Here is a 20,918-nt window from a genome sequence, read left to right as displayed (position 1 = left end):
AGAGAGAATCAGATGCAGGGGTGCTGGGACAATTTTTATAGTTGGGGTACTGATGACGGAAGCCACGTACAGTAGTTGGTGTTTGTTATTACTACTTCAAGCCAGGGAGTGCAGCAGCACCATTAGTTCCAGCGCCACTGAACAGACGTGACTTTTTGCATTAGTCTGTCTTGTCCTATTCTCTGCAAGAGACTTCAACAGCATATTCCTATTTAAAAGGTATAATGGAGCCCATTCAGAAGGTGTACTATTGTAACCCACACACCTTCTGGTTGTGGTGTTCTTATGCTCAAATGAATTGGTTAGTCTCTAAGGTGCCACAAGTACTCCTTTTCTTTTTGCGAATACAGACTAACACGGCTGTTACTCTGAAATCTGTCCCATATAGTGGCACCAAGACCACTGTAAGCCCTGGTCTACACTAGGACTTTAGGTCGAATTTAGCAGCATTAAATCGATGTAAACCTGTACCCGTCCACACGATGAAGCCCTTTATTTCGACTTAAAGGGCTCTTAAAATCGATTTCCTTACTCCACCCCTGACAAGTGGATTAGCGCTTAAATTGGCCTTGCCGGCTCGAATTTGGGGTACTGTGGACACAATTCGACAGTATTGGCCTCCGGGAGCTATCCCAGAGTGCTCCATTGTGACCACTCTGGACAGCACTCTCAACTCAGATGCACTGGCCAGGTAGACAGGAAAAGAACCGCGAACTTTTGAATCTCATTTCCTGTTTGGCCAGCGTGGCAAGCTGCAGGTGACCATGCAGAGGTCATCAGCAGAGTGACCATGATGGAGTCCCAGAATCACAAAAGAGCTCCAGCATGGACAAACGGGAGGTACGGGATCTGATCACTGTTTGGGGAGAGGAATCCGTGCTATCAGAACTCCGTTCCAGTTTTCGAAATGCCAAAACCTTTGACAAAATCTCCCAGGGCATGAAGGACAGAGGCCGTAACAGGGACCCGAAGCAGTGCCGCGTGAAACTGAAGGAGCTGAGGCAAGCCTACCAGAAAACCAGAGAGGCGAACGGCTGCTCCGGGTCAGAGCCCCAAACATGCCGCTTCTATGATGAGCTGCATGCCATTTTAGGTGGTTCAGCCACCACTACCCCAGCCGTGTTGTTTGACTCCTTCAATGGAGAAGGAGGCAATACGGAAGCAGGTTTTGGGGACGAAGAAGATGATGATGATGATGATGATAGCTCACAGCAAGCAAGCGGAGAAACCGGTTTTCCCGACAGCCAGGAACTGTTTCTCACCCTGGACCTGGAGCCAGTACCCCCCGAACCCACCCAAGGCTGCCTCTTGGACCCAGCAGGCGGAGAAGGGACCTCCGGTGAGTATACCTTTTAAAATACTATACATGGTTTAAAAGCAAGCATGTGAAAGGATTACTTTGCCCTGGCATTCGCGGCTCTCCTGGATGTACTCTCAAAGCCTTTGCAAAAGGTTTCTGGGGAGGGCACCCTTATTGCGTCCTTCATGGTAGGACACTTTACCACTCCAGGCCAGTAACACATACTCGGGAATCATTGTACAACAAAGCATTGCAGTGTATGTTTGCTGGCGTTCAAACAACATCCGTTCTTTATCTCTCTGTGTTATCCTCAGGAGAGTGAGATATAATTCATGGTCACCTGGTTGAAATAGAGTGCTTTACTTCAGGGGACACTCAGAGGAGCCCATTCCTGCTGGGCTGTTTGCCTGTGGCTAAACAGAAATGTTCCCTGCTGTTAGCCACAGGGAGGGGGGAAGATTGAGGGGGTAGTCACGCGGTGGGGGGAGGCAAAATGCGACCTTGTAACGAAAGCACATGTGCTATGTATGTAACGTTAACAGCAAGGTTTACCCTGAAAGAGCGTAGCCACTGTTTTATAAAATGTATCTTTTTAAATACCGCTGTCCCTTTTTTTTTCTCCACCAACTGCATGTGTTTCAATGATCACAGGATCTTCTCCTTCCCAGAGGCTAGTGAAGCTTAGAAAGAAAAAAAAATGCACTCGCAATGAAATGTTCTCCGAGCTCATGCTGTCTTTCCACACTGACAGAGCACAGACGAATGCGTGGAGGCAAATAATGTCAGAGTGCAGGAAAGCACAAAATGACCGGGAGGAGAGGTGGCGGGCTGAAGAGAGTAAGTGGCGGGCTGAAGACAGGGCTGAAGCTCAAATGTGGCGGCAGCGTGATGAGAGGAGGCAGGATTCAATGCTGAGGCTGCTGAAGGACCAAACCAGTATGCTCCAGTGTATGGTAGAGCTGCAGCAAAGGCATCTGGAGCACAGACTGCCACTACAGCCCCTGTGTAACCAACCGCCCTCCTCCCCAAGTTCCATAGCCTCCACACCCAAACGCCCAAGAACGCGGTGTGGGGACCTCCGGCCAACCAGCCACTCCACCACAGAAGATTACCCAAAAAAAAGAAGGCAGTCATTCAATAAATTTTAAAGTTGTAAACTTTTAAAGTGCTGTGTGGCATTTTCCTTCCCTCCTCCACCACCCCTCCTGGGCTACCTTGGTAGTCATCCCCCTATTTGTGTGATGAATGAATAAAGAATGCATGAATGTGAAGCAACAATGACTTTATTGCCTCTGCAAGCGGTGATTGAAGGGAGGAGGGGAGGGTGGTTAGCTTACAGGGAAGTAGAGTGAACCAAGGGGCGGGGGGTTTTCATCAAGGAGAAACAAACAGAACTTTCACACCGTAGCCTCGCCAGTCATGAAACTGGTTTTCAAAGCTTCTCTGATGCGTACTGCACCCTCCTGTGCTCTTCTAACCGCCCTGGTGTCTGGCTGTGCATAACCAGCAGCCAGGCGATTTGCCTCAACCTCCCACCGCGCCATAAACGTCTCCCCCTTTACTCTCACAGATATTGTGGAGCACACAGCAAGCAGTAATAACAGTGGGAATATTGGTTTCGCTGAGGTCTAAGCGAGTCAGTAAACTGCGCCAGCGCGCCTTTAAACGTCCAAATGCACATTCTACCACCATTCTGCACTTGCTCAGCCTGTAGTTGAACAGCTCCTGACTACTGTCCAGGCTGCCTGTGTACGGCTTCATAAGCCATGGCATTAAGGGGTAGGCTGGGTCCCCAAGGATACATATAGGCATTTCAACATCCCCAACAGTTATTTTCTGGTCTGGGAATAAAGTCCCTTCCTGCAGCTTTTGAAACAGACCAGAGTTCCTGAAGATGCGAGCGTCATGTACCTTTCCCGGCCATCCCACGTTGATGTTAGTGAAATGTCCCTTGTGATCCACCAGAGCTTGCAGCACTATTGAAAAGTACCCCTTGCGGTTTATGCACTCGGTGGCTTGGTGCTCCGGTGCCAAAATAGGGATATGGGTTCCGTCTGTGGCCCCACCACAGTTAGGGAATCCCATTGCAGCAAAGCCATCCACTGTGACCTGCACATTTCCCAGGGTCACTACCCTTGATATCAGCAGATCTTTGATTGTGTGGGCTACTTGCATCACAGCAGCCCCAACAGTAGATTTGCCCACTCCAAATTGATTCCCAACTGACCGGTAGTTGTCTGGCGTTGCAAGCTTCCACAGGGCTATCGCCACTTGCTTCTCAACTGTGAGGGCTGCTCTCATCTTGGTATTCATGCGCCTCAGGGCAGGGGAAAGCAAGTCACAAAGTTCCATGAAAGTGCCCTTACGCATGCGAAAGTTTCGCAGCCACTGGGAATCGTCCCAGACCCGCAACACTATGCGGTCCCACCAGTCTGTGCTTGTTTCCCGAGCCCAGAATCGGCGTTCCATAGCATGAACCTGCCCCATTAGCACCATGATGCATGCATTGGCAGGGCCCATGCTTTCAGAGAAATCTGTGTCCATGTCCTGATCACTCACGTGACCGCGCTGACGTCGCCTCCTCGCCCGGTATCGCTTTGCCAGGTTCTGGTGCTGCATATACTGCTGGATAATGCATGTGGTGTTTAATGTGCTCCTAATTGCCAAAGTGAGCTGAGCAGCCTCCATGCTTGCCTTGGTATGGTGTCCGCACAGAAGAAAGGCGCGGAACGATTGTCTGCCGTTGCTCTGACGGAGAGAGGGGCGACTGAGGACACGGCTTACAGGGTTGGCTTCAGGGAGCTAAAATCAACAAAGGGAGTGGCTTTACATCACGGAGTATTTCAGGCAGGACTTCACGGAGGGTTCCAATAAGAAATGGTGCACCTAAGTTATTGTTCTTATTGGAACAAGGAGGTTAGCCTGGCCTCTGATTGATACATGGCTAGATTTACCTCGCTGCACCTTCTCTGTGAGTGACTGCAGTGTGACCTAGAGGAATGAGTCCCCTAGACAGGGGAGGAGGCAAATGAGTACAAAACAAATCTGGTCTATTTCTTGTTTTGATCCACTCCATCTATCTTTTACATCTTTGGCTGGCAGCAGACGGTGCAGAAGGACTGCATGCCATCCACATCTCATGGCTGCTCGGCAGAAGATAGTACAGTACGACTGCTAGCCATCCTCATCTCTTGCCTGCCCGGCAGAAGATGGTACAGTACGACTGCTAGCAATCCGTATCGCCTGCCTGCTCACCATAAGACAGTTCAGTAGGACTGACTGCAGGACTAAAGAGAATGACCTGGTCAAGTCACTCCAAATTTAGTCCCTGCGCCCATGTCTGCCCAGGCGCTCCTAGCTGACGTGGCCAGGAGCACCTTGGACATGACGATGACGGCTACCAGTCGTATTGTACCGTCTGCTGCCACAAGGCAAGGGGTTGCTGCTACTGTGTAGCAATGCCGTACCGCGTCTGCCAGCACCCAGGAGACATACGGTGACGGTTACCTGAGCGGGCTCCATGCTTGCTGTGGTATGGCGTCTGCACAGGTAACTCAGGAAAAAAGGCGCGAAACGATTGTCTGCCCTTGCTTTCACGGAGGGAGGGAGGGAAGGGGGGCCTGAAGATATGTACCCAGAACCACCCGCGACAATGTTTTAGCCCCATCAGGCATTGGGATCTCAACCCAGAATTCCAATGGGCAGCGGAGACTGCGGGAACTGTGGGATAGCTATCCACAGTGCAACGCTCCGGAAGTCGACTCTAGCCTCGGTACTGTGGAAGCACTCCGCCGAGTTAATGCACTTAATGCACTTAAAGCATTTTCTGTGGGGACACACACACTCGAATATATAAAACCGATTTCTAAAAAACCGACTTCTATAAATTTGACCTTATTCCGTAGTGTAGACATACCCAAAGAGAGAGATAAAATGAGTCTTCTCTACAGCCTTAGCTAACAGCCAGTTTGCTTTTAGGTCATGCAGTAGAAGCTCATGCACTAAGCTCCCAAGGTCCCAGATTCAATCCTGCCCCCCGGGGTCAGTCAGTGTTACACTATGCCTCAGTTGAGGAGTTTGTGCATTAATATAACTCTAGGATTTTAATGTGGCTCAGTGGTATGGTCTGCAGTTTTACAACAATGAAATGTAAATGTAACGGACTGTGGTATAACAAACTTCTGGATTTGTTATGAAATCTAGTTTTACCAAGCAGCCTAATTCTTATTGGTTAATTTGGGCATGAGACAGTTTGAGTCAGTTGAAAGAGAAAAGCTTAATAACTTTCAAAGCTTTTTAAAAATAATTATTATTATTTACTATTTGTATTGCACTCGTGCCCAGGAGCCTGAGTCATAAACCAGGACCCCACTGCGCTAGGTGTTGTACAAACACAGAACAAAGAGAAGATCCCTGCCCCCAAACAGATTATAATCTTAGTATGAATTTAAAGTAAAAAGACAGTAAAATGTTGAGAATATTATTAGTGGAAACCTTTTTAAAAATTGCTTTAAACTTACCAAAAATTGATATAAAAAAATAGATCAGCAGTATAAAGTATAATCTGTTACCTTTTCAAAAAGGATATTGATTCCTGCAATATTATCCACATTTTGTAAACATCACCATTGAACCTGCACATAAAAGGTTAAATGTTTGCAGACTGTTACCCTTCGCCTTCAAGATCAGAGACAAATTACTATTTTTATTTTACATTCCCTTGATGAGGATAATGATAAACATCTGTCACTTAGTTGCTTAGCCAGCAAAGAATCTTTTTGCAATCCTGTAATTTAAACAGGGAAAAAAATACATAGACATACACTCCGTTATATAGAGAGCATGGAGGAGGTGATAGAAAATTCCAGCTAGATCTGGGGGTACTGGGAAAACGGCATTTTATGTCTGCAATTACTTTGCTCAAAGAAAAATTCCATAGATGTATGCTTTTCCATTTATCTTGGGTATTTTAGAAGGGGAAATTACTGCTTGTTTCTTTCCAAACCCAGGGAGGAAAAGAAAAAAAGAAATATTCTATCTGAATTCTGTGACTCTCCACCATATGTAGTCCATTAGCAGAATGATTAAGGTTTGCATGTTAGTGTCTCTACTGGTGTTACAGAATCCAAAGCAGAACTTCATCTTGGGTTTCATCAGTTACAGTGCTTGAGTCCCATTCGCCCTCTCCAAATTTTTAGAAACTTTGCTAATTATTTTTAAAGCCGTTAGATTAGTAGTTTTCTCCATTGGTTTTGCTCTAATTAAAAATGTCTAACCTGTTATAATCTGTCATATTAAGGGCAATGAAACTCAAGGAGTATTTAATTTTTAAATGGTATATTAGACCTTGTTCCTTGGCTCAGCTACAAGAAGTTAAAGCTACTCCCAGTTGGTTTTTGGTATTGGTTGCATCAAGCTATGGTTTATAAGCAGTAAATGTGAAATGCTATTCTGAATGATTTACCTTCTAGTACCAAATAGGCCAAAACAGACACATTGTGTTAAGAGGTCATGTTGGGAGCATGTCTTGGTTTTGGAGTAAGAAAGGCTTGTTGCTTTGTGTGGGTTTTACCTTCTGCTGATTAGATAGTCCCTGCCCCAAAGAGCTGACAATCTTTTTGTTCCAGGTCTGGACAGCATCTAGCGTAATGGGGCTCTGGTCTGTGACTGGGACTCTTGGCTCTAAAATAATACTACTAATAAAGAATATAATACCTTTTTGTGTTTGATTCTTACTGTAATGTATTTTCATTTAGTGAATATACTCCACTGGGATAAAATTCATCCCAGTGTAAGACTTAGGCACCGCTGCAGAATTTTCAGAAATTGTGTTTTGCAGGGAGGTGGGAGGCTGTATAGCAAAGGCACTGAAGGCCAAGATTTTCCCAAATGACTAGGGATTTTTAGCATCTCAGTTCTGGGGTGCCCCACTTAGAATTCCTTGAAGTGTGATTTTTCAGATTCTCAAAGTGCTGAGCATCTGCCCTCTGAAAACCAGGCCCCTAGGTTGTCTCAAGTTGAACGCCTGAAGCCACTAGTTACATGAAAATCTCATCTTAACATAATATTAATAGTGTAGTAGCTGCTGATGCTCACAAGTATGGCTGGTAGATAGCTACTTACCTCAATTAGATTTTGTTCATAGTATGTTATTCACACTTGATCATATAACTTCTGTTTTCTTTTGTGCAATAGCTACAGCTGCAAATGGACAAGATTTTAGTTTTTGTTGTTGAAACCAGAACAGCTTAAATTCTCTTTCTGAGTTTCCGCAGAGAAATATTTTCTCTTGGGGTGGGGAAAAAGACATTATTCCCCATGCTTTTCCACTTTAAATTCAGTTCCTTTGGCTTATTTAAGCCTGTGGAAGCAGTTTATTTTTTGCCTACAAGATCAATGTACAGTAGTTTTCTTGTTTTTAAACAGTCCAAACTGAAATGAAGTGCATACCATTAGCTTCTAGTTAATTTCAGTGGTAAACACAGATCCGCTATTTCAGGTCAACTGTTTACATACAAACAAGCTATTCCAATCCAGCGGAAGAAAGGCCTTATGTGCAAAGCCTTGAAGTACTGAAACCAGTTGTCATCCCTAAGTCATTTGTTGTTAGATGTGTTACGCCTCATCTAACAAGTCTGTGGCAGAGTTTCTGAATTTGTCACAACTGAGTCAGTTCTCAGTAGCAAGGCTAGAATTTACCCAGAGGACCAGAGATTACAAAATCAGAGTTTGTAGTGCTGCCTTTAGGAGTGAGTCACAAGACAATTGGCAGGTTGAATCTGGTACTTACGCTCTCTGTTAGTAAGTATTGCAATGAGCTGAGGGAATTTCTGAGGGTTTCATTCACCTCCTCGGTTCTTTACTGTTTTGAACCCAGCTTTGATCTAAAAATGTGAGTTTGTGTGGAAACATGTAACATATCCTCTGAAAATGGACTCACGTTGGATCTTCCATTAACCCCTAACTGCCAGGAATCCAGATTTCCTGCTGCTACGCACTAATGTAAGCCAGCTTGATGCCTAACGGTTAAAGCTCCGAACACGCTGGTATCAAAGGAATGTGTTGCTGTATTACCAATCTGTAAGCACAGCTTTCTTGGCCCTCTTGTTCCAACTTTGAATGAGTAAATAGCATGGAAAGAGGTTTATGTTTCATTCTGCTTCTGTGTAGTTGGAAAACGATGAGAACAGCCAAGCAGACAATTTCTCCATGGACCCTCAACTGGAGAGGCAGGTGGAGACTATTCGCAACCTTGTGGACTCCTACATGTCTATTATCAATAAGTGTATTCGTGATCTGATACCAAAAACAATCATGCACCTTATGATCAACAATGTAAGTAACAACCTAGCTTTCTCAATCATTTTCAAATGTTTGGTTTTATCTTCAACTCTTAAAGAACTGACTCATTTTTAAAATAGAGAGCACTGTTGTACGGTGAAGAGAGGACAACGAGCATATAGAATATCACACATTGCAAACATGAGTAGTAGTTCTGCCCTTATTAAGACAAAACACTGGAGTCTTCTGCAGCAAAAAGTCCAATGCTCTGCAGTTTCTTATAGTCGTTACTGTAGAATATTATAGTATTTTTAATGTAAGGCTCAGTTCAGTTCGTCCTAGTTGGCCTCAACAGTATTGTTTAAAAGCATATTCCAGACCCAGTCATACTTGTCCTTCAGTGGTGTGTTTGTAATGCCTCCCACAGAGTGCAAGCTGGGAACTCCACCTAGACGGCAGCTGACGATGTGCAGCAGACCTGTATTGCACTGACCTGTAATCCTTAAATGACCAAAGGCCGTGAATGTCCTTGTTGCATGAAGGGGTCAGCCAGAGCCCCGCCACCTATGCTCGGGCTCTCTTCCCCCCCCCCATCCCTCACCTGGAGTAGGCGGGACTCTGGCCATCAGCCCCAGGATGGCAGCTGCAGCACAGAAGTAAGGTGGCAATGGGCGCGGAGTCATATTGATGAATATCACTTGTCACATTGACACCTTATTTCTGTGCTGCTGCTGCTGGCGCCCACGGCGCTGCCGTCAGAGCTGGGTGCTCGGCCAGCAGCTGCTGTTCTCTGCTCTGCCTTCAGAGCTGGGTGCTCGGCCAGCAGCTGCTGTTCTCCGCTCTGCCTTCAGAGCTGGGTGCTCGGCCAGCAGCTGCTGTTCTCCGCTCTGCCTTCAGAGCTGGGTGCTCGGCCAGCAGCTGCTGTTCTCCGCTCTGCCTTCAGAGCTGGGTGCTCGGCCAGCAGCTGCTGTTCTCCGCTCTGCCTTCAGAGCTGGGTGCTCGGCCAGCAGCTGCTGTTCTCCGCTCTGCCTTCAGAGCTGGGTGCTCGGCCAGCAGCTGCTGTTCTCCGCTCTGCCTTCAGAGCTGGGTGCTCGGCCAGCAGCTGCTGTTCTCCGCTCTGCCTTCAGAGCTGGGTGCTCGGCCAGCAGCTGCTGTTCTCCGCTCTGCCTTCAGAGCTGGGTGCTCGGCCAGCAGCTGCTGTTCTCCGCTCTGCCTTCAGAGCTGGGTGCTCGGCCAGCAGCTGCTGTTCTCCGCTCTGCCTTCAGAGCTGGGTGCTCGGCCAGCAGCTGCTGTTCTCCGCTCTGCCTTCAGAGCTGGGTGCTCGGCCAGCAGCTGCTGTTCTCCGCTCTGCCTTCAGAGCTGGGTGCTCGGCCAGCAGCTGCTGTTCTCTGCTCTGCCTTCAGAGCTGGGTGCTCGGCCAGCAGCTGCTGTTCTCCGCTCTGCCTTCAGAGCTGGGTGGCGGTATATGTACTTGTGGGGGAGTAAACGACTACAGACACAAAGAAGGGGGGCCCAATCAAATAAGTTTGAGAACTGCTGGTTTAGAGTATCAGAAGAAATGTGTGTGTCTGTCTACCCCCTAGATCATCTGATTTAAAAGTAGCTTTGCATTAGCATTGCTAGCCTACTGCTTGAGGACCTAGAAGTCCTTCGCTTCCTGATAGAGTCCTGACTGGGATCCATTCTGTCCTACTCTTTGTACTACTACCGCTACTGCCATATTTGAATTAAATCACTATGGGAAATAGCACTTCCTTTCAGTCACTGACAGGACCTTCTTTAGGATCTGTTAAGTCAACAAAAAATCAGTTGTAATAAATAGACTACAGTAAAAAGGAAATCTGTCTAAAATGTAGCATTTACATGAGAATTCACAAAGCCACCTTTTATTTTCGGAAGGCTGATATATGGGAGGTTTGTGGGAATTACATTGCACCTGAGATCTGGATGGCTGGCATAGCAGCTTGAATGCAGTCCACTAGTTGGTACGGAATGAACAAGATCTTCACACAGTGGGGAAGACCAACTAGGCTTCTCTTAACTGCTCTTGGGCTAATGAGGCCAATCTTTGAATTATGTTAGAATCCTGGGAGGGAAGATTCACTGAGGCCTTTGCAGAAGAGTGTGAAAACAAATGGAACTTCCACATTTTTCCAAAATTAGCACAAATCTAGAATTCAGGAAGTGTGTATGTGGAGCAATTCTCTCTGCTCCCTCCAGAGCACAGCTGGGACCTTGCTTTATAGACTTAAGGGGAACTCCGTTGCCTTTTGAAAGGGATATTGCTCCAGCTCCCTTTCAGAAAGTGCAGAATTTAGTGAACAGTTCCTGTGGAAAGTTTACATTACATTTTCTGCCACTCACGACCCCATATGGAATTGTTTAAGAAGTTGAAATGCTTTGCTTCAGAAGTACAGTGCGGTAAGGCCTTGTACACTGAAACTCTGTGGCTGTCTTATTATTAAAGCATGCCAGGTGACAGTGGCACAAAGAAACAGCACATTTTTGACACTGTCTAGTTCTAAACTAACCTGTCAGTCAGAGTACACACCCTGGGTTTGAGTGCACCAGTGCTAGCAGAAACGCTGAGTCCACTCTTATAACTTAAAATTATACCAAAGAATGAAAGCTTTTCAAAAGAAAGTGTGAACACTTGAGAATTAAATGTTAATGCATTTATTTCCAGGAGGCTCGAATTGAAAAAAATTGAAAAAACCGTGAAGATGTTGCTTTTTTTTTAAATTGACACTGTTAAACAGAGAAAAGAATAACTTTTTGCTTAGCAAGCCAAAATGTCATGCAAAGAAATGGGAAGTAGGGGAGCAGCATTGGAAGCTGAGTCCTTTTCGGCAGTTTTCATTGTCTGGAGATCTTTAGAATTCCCAAACCATCCACTGAGAGAGAAATGAAATTAAACCCCTTTTAATTATTCTTTTCAATACATAGTGTCCCAGAGTCCTGCCTGCAGAGCTCTAGAAACAAATTGATCCCAAGGAAGTGGTTTCCATAGCAATCGCAATCCACTGAATATCTGTAGAACTTCCTCACCAGTTGGAGGGATCTTTAAGTGATGCTTACAATTCAGTGTGAAGTACTGGATTCAAATTTATTGTAGAGAAAATAGATGGATGCTGTCCTACAGCATGTCTTGTATATGTCTGTCTTGAATGTATATTGCTACGTTCCAAATCAGCTGCTAATTAGGGTGAATGTTGGTTACTTTAAAAGAAAAGAAAATTTACCACAAAAAACCTTCATCAAGTTATTATTAAAGAGTCAAACACACCTAAATGAAACACAAGGTCAGAATTCAAAGCTGACATGTTACTAATACATAGGGCCCTGCAAATCCACGGATATCCGTTTTATATCTGCGGACCATTTTTGCGGATCACAGATCAGATGCAGATACAAATTTTGTGCAGAGCCCTAATAATGTACCTCCTGGTGCTGAGGTATTGGAAGTTGCAAATAGTGGGTGATCTTGGAAAAGGTAGGCTCGGCTTGATGGATTAACTCCAATTTAAACTTTAATACAGGTCTTTTAATGTTATGGAAATGACTGTCTGCCTATTCGATCCCATGGTAGCGGTAGCCCTGCCTGTTGCTAGTTGAGATTTCCATGCATGCTCCTTTAGCGCCAGCTGTGAGAGCAACACTTCAAGCTGCTCTCTGGGCTGCCTTGTGCTATCTCTCACCCACATACAGAACGCCTCTCTGAATTCTTGTCCCTCCCTAGAAGATCTCCAATGAGGCAGGATCTGGGGTACTGGGGTATTAAGATGCTTACGGTGATTTTGAACATTGCAGGTTTGAGCCCTGTTTGGGGACATATCTTAAACAGTTTGTGTAATATTGTGTTTGTCCTGGAAGGGGCTAAGGTATCAGTTCCCCCAAGCCTGGAGAAAGCTGCGTGTACAGAGGGCCCATCTTCTCCTTGGAGAGTTGGTCTGCGATCAAATGCATCAGGTGGGGAGGTAGACTAGCCACATAACAGCTCCAGTGCTGAGCTTACACTGGGGATCAGTGAGCATGCCTGGAGATCTGTGCTAACAGTAGACAGGGATCTACCATGATAATAGTTGCAGACTGATGTTGTTCAAACAGATATTTGTGGTTTAACAATTCCTTTACGATCAGCTCTGCCCTTAATCTAATTTAAGGATTTTTTTTAAGTGATGCCATTTAAATTTTCATTTCATCAAGTATAATTTGATGCTGTTTAACTAAGATATCTGTTTTTAATGTGGAGCTTCTGGCAATAGCAAGGAAAATAGTGTATTCTGGCATTTGATCAGTACCATCCGCTGAAAAACAGCGTGAGATTCATGGGAAAAATTTGCAGACGTTGGTAAGAATTCATATATCTCCTCTTGAACATGAACGGGAAACAACAATAGCTTCCAGTGACCATGTGCCTGTTTTTTCTGGAAGGCCCCCCTACTTTTCACTGTTGGAAGGCACTGAACACCAGTTCAACTTAACCACTGGCTCTCAGGCCTTGTCTACACACAAAAACTGTCCCAGTATAAAAATAATTAGTTTTTAAAACCATGTAATTAAACTAGTGCAAACTCCTCTGCAATCAGAGGTTGTACTTATGAAATCAGATGTTTAGGAATGTGTTACTGTTAGCGTCTCAAGCTCAAATAATCTTTACAGAGTGAAAAACAGATGAGAAATAGATCAGAAGAGTTTTAAAAAAAAATCCTCCAATGCAAGGATTTAATAGATCAACAACTGGTCTCTGAATCTATTTATCACAGAATTATTTAAATACCTCTAGATCTGTATCTGTCTTAATGTGCCCCAGGTTTCTATAATCAGGGCAGGCATAGCAAGGAATCAGTATATTAAATTAGATTATATATTCAGTTTATAAGATGCGTGTGTATATGGGGGCATTCAGGGTCCCACTAAGTTGTCGGAGATGAAAGACTTGATGTGCAGTAGGTGAAATTAGTATTAAGAAAATAATTCTGAAAGACATTTTATAGTGCCTTAAAAATTCCATTCCCGGGGAACTAGATGGCTTACGGGATTGGTGATGGGCTGCCCTTTAACCTTTAGGTCAGCTGTTCAGAATTGGACCAAAAATGCTCTTAGGACTTGACAGCTGTTCAATAGCCTGTGTGAAATGAGTTAAAAATATAGGAGACACCTTACAGGCTTAGATCAGTACTTGCCGCTGATGGTGTCTAAGGGCCATATGCCTGAAAGAAAGGCAGAAGAACCCCACAATGCATTGTGCAGTGTTACACCATGAGCATATCTTGGTGTGGCATATGAGGGGTATTCTCAGTTCAGGAGGATCCTACAGAGATTTACATATTAACAACAATACTTACAAAAAGCATTTTTCTACTCTGTACCTCAAAGCACTTTACCAGGTTTATCAAGCAGAATTCTAAAAGTTTCCTCCCTTCCCACAAACTCAGCTACCCTTCCTGATGGCCAGCATCCCTGTGGCCTCAGAATGTGACCATTGGTTTAGCTAGTAGGTATATAGTTCTGGGACCTCCCCTCTTCCTCAGAGACTAGCATGAACTTCTAAGGCCACTTTCAAAACTGGCACCATAGTGGGTGTTCAATACAGGGAGGTCGAGAATTGAATAGTTACACTGAATTAACCCTAGAGGTGAGAAAATTCATCTGGTAGAGTAGCATGCCACCCTGGCTTCTAAGCTTAAGTGGTTGAATAGTGGACTTCAGTTCCCAGTGCTGTCTGTCTGGCACAATTTCTCTTGATCTCTCTTCTTCTCTATAGATCTGGTGTATTCTCATTGAAGTGCCAGCATTCCAGTGGTGGCAGATGAACTTGATTGTGCCTTGTCCATTGTTTTGAAGACCTCAACTGTGTTTATGCAATATCTTATTGCCATTTGCAGCCCGGTAGCAGGGGTCTTCTTTTGTCTGATTTTCTAGGTAAAAGAATTCATAAATGCAGAGCTCCTGGCTCACTTGTATTCCTCTGAGGACCAAAACACCTTGATGGAGGAGTCAGCAGAACAGGCTCAGAGGCGAGATGAGGGGCTTCACCTGTACCAAGCCCTAAAAGAAGCACTGGCAATCATTGGAGATATTAGCACTAGCACTATATCTATCCCTGCCCCACCTCCAGTTGATGATTCCTGGCTACAGCAATCCCGCAGGTAAGGATCTTCAGATCAGTTTTGCAGTGGAAATTAAGACAGAGAGCTAGATCTTCAACACCGCTACCTCTCCACCTTCTCTGGCAAGCTTTTCTCCATTTCTCAAATGAAATTCTTGAGAGAATCAAAAAACTCTTGTTGAGGGATGGGAGTGTGCAGGTGGAATTCTTGTACCGGGTAATCCTAAAAACCTCCCATGAGAGCTGAACTTAAACAACCGAATGCTCAGAATTCATCTTTGCCCAGTGGAAGGTTCTACCAGTTAAGCCACCAGCCTTCATTCCAGATATTTCCTGTCCTATTTTGTTCTAGAAGGGACATGGAGAAAAGGGTGCTTATAAAACTCTTGGGGAGAGGGTTCTGGTATATGAATCTGTTGGACGTGGCAATCCTTTTTTTGGATATGTCAAGCAGCTTTGGGATTCATCATCTAGAATTATCTTCCATGGAGCTACTGTAGTATCTGTCTCCTGCACCAAAAGATATCCAGCCTGTATCTAGTCCAAGTTTTTTACTAATTCTTCCAATGTTCATATTACGTGGATAAATGGAAGAGGTATATGTGTCAAGAAAGGTGCTTGTAACCTCTTTTCTGCCTTTGAGAATACCATGTAGAGTACTTTGTTTGTGGCTCAGTTGATAACATCCCATTTGGTTGCTATGGCTCAAATAATATAATCACTTATGCTCCCACCCTATAGCATCTCAATTTCTTTAAGGGTTTTTAACTCTTTTCTTCCCAAGCTCAGGCAACCCCACCTCTCTGTGAAACCTAAGTCAATTTTTGTGTCCACTTTTTGGTTCTTTCAAGCCACTGTAAGATTTCAGTGTTCCTTACCCGTGGCTTCCTTAAAAAGAGAGTGACCTTCTTATTAAATCCGCCTAACAAATTGGTGTTAGAATACTGACAATACTAAACGCATTATATTTATCTTTGTGATTGCACACCTGATTGTGACCTTAATAATGCCTGCTTTCTAGGGATGGTGTGATAGTGAAGGGTTGCATGTACATGTCATCTTTGTTTAGTAGAAATGGGGGGGAAAGGTAGACATTTCTTTTGAGACTTGGAAGCATCTCTGAGCAATTCTTTGGAATGGATGGGAGCATGGAAGGTACCATCCAGAACAAAGGAAAATGAGAGAGTTGTCATTGCAAGAATATACGATACTAGCTCTGTGAGATACTGGGCTGCCTTCAGGACCAAGACAATATGAGAGAGAGGAAAATGTTCACAAGATTGTTACAGGTTTCAGAAAGTATTTGGCTTCCATTTTTGAAGACCATGTAGTTTTCATTAATCTCGGATTGATTGTTCATTAGATCACCCCCTCCAAGTCCTTCAACTCAGAGAAGACCTACATTAAATAATCCCCCAACCAGACCTTTATCTGGCCGAGGACCTGCTCCAGCAGTCCCATCACCAGGCCCTCTGTCTGGGGCTCCACCGGTCCCATTCCGTCCAGGACCATTACCTCCATTTCCTAACAACAGTGAAGGCCTTGGGACGCCACCTCAGGTTCCATCTCGGCCAACGCGGGCTCCTCCCAGTGTTCCAAGGTAAGACATTGAATAAATCTTGATGCTGGGTATGGTTCTCATCTTATAGAATAACAGACATATTTTATATTGGGTAGAAAATTGAAACACAATTTCTTATATCTAAAATTAACAAAGCAATACAGTGCTTTCAGTGCAGAGAGACAAAGGCAGGGTTTGACAAATCCATTCGTATCACAAAGCTTATTTCTCAGAAATTAGAAACTTTTCACCCAAGATTAAAGACCAGTGTGCAGTGAATTGGTCCAAAGAAATGCTCGACTGTCTGACTGAAGTCAGAACAGCTGCTCATGGTGTTTGGTACAGCTAAAAGCTGTGAAAGAGAGAAGAAGAGACTCGATTACACACAAAAATCATATCTCTGCTCATGAAGGTGTAGTGGCTCACGTTATCCATTCTGGTTGGATCACAAAATGCATCTGTCTTCAGAGGGGAGGATGATTCATCTCAGTGAGAGACATAAAAAATCAGCCACTTAAAGAACAGTGGTAAAAATCTGACTTTAACTCACAAATACAAAGGCAATTTAGAGCTGTGATTGAAAATCTCTCCACAGCTGACCACAGTGCACTTAGCATTACAGCAGGTAGCTTAGATAGTCACATGGCACAACGTGGTAAATTAAGGGACTGGAGACTTGCCTTCACTCCAAGTTTCCTTTAATTTTTTAGCATTTTTATCAATACTTTCAAATGGCTTTAGATATGTGTAATTTTGAGAAAACACATTGGAAGCCATTGTTATAACATTTTTACTATTAATCTGAATTTTACACCTTTAAGATATTACAATTTCACAATGCCATCATGTAATCCCTAATCATTCTTGAGTATAAAAGATTGTTATTCCATCAAGGGGTTCCAGTTATATCTGAAACTCTGAGATGTAGAAGCAGAATGGACCCCCTTGTAAGAGATGGCTGACTCATTTTTGAATCTTATTAAAAATGAAGGACAGCGTAAGATGATTACAAGTAGAAAGGTAAAAGGTACTTTTGCAAGTTTTCCATTTTTTAAAATAGCGATTGACAGTGAAAAATTCCCTCACTGGAGGTTAGGAGCTAATGAAATGCTTCCACTTGAAACTGTCAGCCGAGTTATGGGTGTCAATAATATAGTTTGTCTGGATGGGATACTTTCAAATTTAATTGTTCTATCCAAGAAAAAACAAATCAGGCCCATCAGACAGTGGAAACATTTTTGTGTTTTTTACCATTAAAGGGCAAAATGTCAGTGGCCACACATTAATTGCACTTGGTGTCATTTCAATATACACAGGAATATCCCCCATCTGTAGTTTTGTTACTGGTTAATATTAGACCACTGAGAAGAAATACAAAAATGCTTCCCTGGGTGTTAAGCCATAGGCCAAAAAGTCTATGTGAATTCCCCAGTTTGGAGAGTTTCAAACTGATGCCAGGGCTCCTTTGCCAGGGTCTCCATTGTGTCATCAGAGAGGTATATGTACACACCAGGTGCAGAGTCAAAATCCAGTATTTTGTCAGTTGTGCTACTGGGGGGAACCATAGGTGCCCAGCAACTGTTAGCTTGCCTGTCCTTATGAATGAGCATACCTTCTCTTTTTTTGCCTTGCTGTGATTTGCATGGACTCTGCTTTCCTAAGATGGGTGAAATAATGTTTTGACTGCTAAACTGGGAGACTGGGTGGAGCCCCTGCCTCACAGAAGAAGCTTGATTAGGCCTCATTTCAATAGCCTGTCCATTTATGGATGCATTTGCTGGCATAGGAAACAAATGCTGGTGAAAGAGGTCAGTGTGGTTAAAATACCTTAACTGTCCGTATGGAAGACTTCATAGCATTTGTGTTAAATGTAATCTGCAGTACTTCTTCTGGACTGAGTCATGGTTCTCTGTAGCTCGAGCTGCGAACCCCTTAGGTGTAAAAACACATACATACGCTTAAGAATGTAGTGGAAGAGTTCACATTTGTGCTGAAACGTCAAGTTTATCCTGCTGACTAAACTCAACGAGAGGAAATTTCTGAGAAGGGGCTGGAGGGGGAAGTCACCTGAGAGGGACAATGTGTCTGACTCCTATGCCTATTAAAAGTGCAGTTTTAGACTTGGAATTTCTGCTCCGCATGGTCTGTTTTTAATAAAAGCCTGAGCAGGATTGTAGTAAATTGACTCAGAAAAGGGGTCTCAGATACTAAAGGGGGAGGTGGGGAAAGACTTGAGGAAGAGTTCTTGTTGACACTTGAGCTTTCTCTTTTACTTCTTTATATATCTAGTCTGTCTGCTTTACCACCGTTTTCTCCAGTGATTCCTGAAAGTGTTAGGATCCATCATATCCAGGAAAGTGGCTTAGCTTCCTGAGAGGAAAGAGACATTTTTTAACTTCTTCTTGACTTTCCAAAGAAGCCTCCCCTCTCCTCACTCACCCCCATTAGTCAGGAGCAGAAACTTGTAACACAACAAGACAACATGAGCATTTTACTCTTTCCTGCTGAGCTTTCAGATTAAAAAAGCAATAACCAAAACTGTTTTGAAAGGAAAGATTCAAACCATGCTGTTCAGTGTATGGCCATGCATACGTTTTGACTGGAGAATTTGCCACCTCATTAGCAAGATATGACCCCTGCCTTTTAAAAAAAAATCTAATTTTATTCCATGTTATTAGCGTTTAATCAAAGCAGCTGCAATCTTACAGAAACCATGAGCTCTCTGCAGTTTTTTTTATTGCTCCTCATTTAACATATGGAGAAAGGAAAGGGGCAGGGAAGAGGGGAAACAATTTTCTTCCTTATTTCTCTCTGATTCTCAAGCTGGTTTGGGTTGTGTCCTGAGTATTTCTGTGAGGCAACAGAAACTATTTGCATGATGCATGCCTGTTTTAATTAATCCCACTTGAGATGGGTGGATCTCTCCCAGCAGCAAAGCTTGTGAGTAAAGGCCCCAGCCTTTGTTAGCAGCTTGATGCCAAAGTATCTCTGATTTGCAAAATATCCCCTGCTGCCAGAAATCAGATTATTCCCCTCTCTGTTCTCTTAAAAGGCTGCAGCGATATTTTAAAAGAAAATGCAGATGTGCACTTGCTTCAATAAGATGACTGTAAGCTTGCACGAACGCCACTATAAAGTTCCAGAATGTGTGTTTGTTTCCTGGTTTAGAGATACTGATCTTTATTGAACACTAACTCGAGTCTTAATGCCGTTACTTTAAGTTGTAGCTTTTTCACTGAGTGGGTATCTCAGCTTTGCCATGAAGAAAGAGAAGGAATTGGAAATGTGTTTTTCCTGGTAACAGAGCCCTCTGGAATCAGCATGTGCGCCCGTGATTATGCTCTCTGCCCCTTCCCATTTTTCGTGCTCTGTAGTGTTACTGCAGCTGGGGGAGGGAGCAGAGAGCTTCCACTCAGTGAAGGCTCAAAGGCCATCATGCACTTGCCACTGGGATCTGCGCTACCTCCAAACATTGTGGAAGCTCAGGACCTGATTGCACACAAATCCTAGAGTGAGATGTTATGTCCACTGACAGGTACAAAGCCCAGATAAGCTTTATAGAATGGATGGCATCCTGTTCCTGCTCAGCTTTCACGCTCAGGCCTGTAGTCATGGAGCTGCCAGAGCACTCAACAGCAGTTCTGGGCATGATGGGTTTGCAGGGGTAGGGTCTTAGAATGGGATGATATCAATGAAGAATTGAATCAATCTGCTGGGCTGCTGATCAACTGTTCAGTGGGACTGCCCTGCCACTCGCTGCTCTCTGCCCCTCAAGGCAGGAGGAGGCAGAAAGGAGGGAGCGGCGGGTGGGAGGCGCTCAGGGAAATGGGTCTCGGGGGAGGGGGCAGAGCAGGGAGGGGAAGAGGAGAATTGGGGGCAGGACCTTGGGGGAGGGCCGGAGCCGGTGTGGGGCACCCACCAGCAAAACGAAAAGTCCACGCCTATGGTTACAACATCACCTGTTGTGTCTCATCATTCACCTAGAAGTCAACAGGAGTGAGGTGCCTCACTCCTTTAAAAATCTAGCTCTAGATCTTTACTCCATATTCGTGCAGCACCTAGTACAATGGGGTCCCTATCTCTGATTGGGGCCTCTGAGTGCTACTGCAGTTCTAGGCAGAACTGGTAACACCACCAATAGTTCAGGTTGTCCGACACTTCCCATTGTAAGACTCTCTGTTTTCAGTTGTTTTTGACTTTTTCAAACACTAACCATTCAGGCTGAAATTTTCCATGCTGAGGGTCTCTGCCTAAGGCTGCAGTTTTTTGGCAAGTTTTATCCTGTGCACCGACAGAGGCCAGGGTCCTGCGGAAAAAATAGAATGTGATCATACGATTAAAATCTGTAGCGTAATGCCTATGTACAAAGGGGCTGAATTGGATAGATAACCTTCATTCTGGCATTTCCTAACTGGTGGGCACTTTCAACCTTATGAATGTTCTTTTACTGGACTTTTTGGCTGAAATATAAAATAATAATAAAATGGCTGTTATTTTTAGCTGAGCACTTTTCGGTGTGTGCTCAAAGAGCTGATGTTCTAAATCAGACTCAGCCTGAATGCACAAGGCACGGAGTGCAAGGTGCTCTTGCAGGAACAGGTATTGTAAGTTAAGATTCTATTTAAAAGCATAATCAGCAATCCAGAATATACCCCATATGTGCC

General features: G+C 44.2%; 1 protein-coding gene across 7 annotated transcripts in view; it reads left to right on the top strand.

The window, feature by feature from the left end:
- The window catches only part of DNM3 (dynamin 3), a 304,267-nt gene that overhangs the window by 265,614 nt on the left and 17,735 nt on the right, over positions 1 to 20,918 (top strand). For 4 of the 7 annotated variants that reach the window (XM_084637835.1, XM_084637834.1, XM_084637825.1 and 1 more), the window contains 3 exons: positions 8,471 to 8,635; positions 14,507 to 14,733; positions 16,057 to 16,293. In XM_084637835.1, the coding sequence (XP_084493961.1) occupies positions 8,471 to 8,635; positions 14,507 to 14,733; positions 16,057 to 16,293 (629 nt within the window). Of the gene's footprint in view, positions 1 to 936; positions 1,340 to 2,051; positions 2,096 to 8,470; positions 8,636 to 14,506; positions 14,734 to 16,056; positions 16,294 to 20,918 lie in introns of those variants that run through there. The other 3 variants (XM_084637836.1, XM_084637827.1, XM_084637838.1) reach the window with 3 other exon arrangements.

This window comes from Lepidochelys olivacea, assembly GCF_965140295.1.
Source record: "Lepidochelys olivacea isolate rLepOli2 genome assembly, chromosome: 8".
In the NCBI taxonomy this organism is placed as follows: domain Eukaryota; kingdom Metazoa; phylum Chordata; order Testudines; family Cheloniidae; genus Lepidochelys; species Lepidochelys olivacea.
The sequence above is the reverse complement of the archived record's forward strand: the minus strand, read 5'-3'. Positions and strand labels throughout refer to the sequence as shown.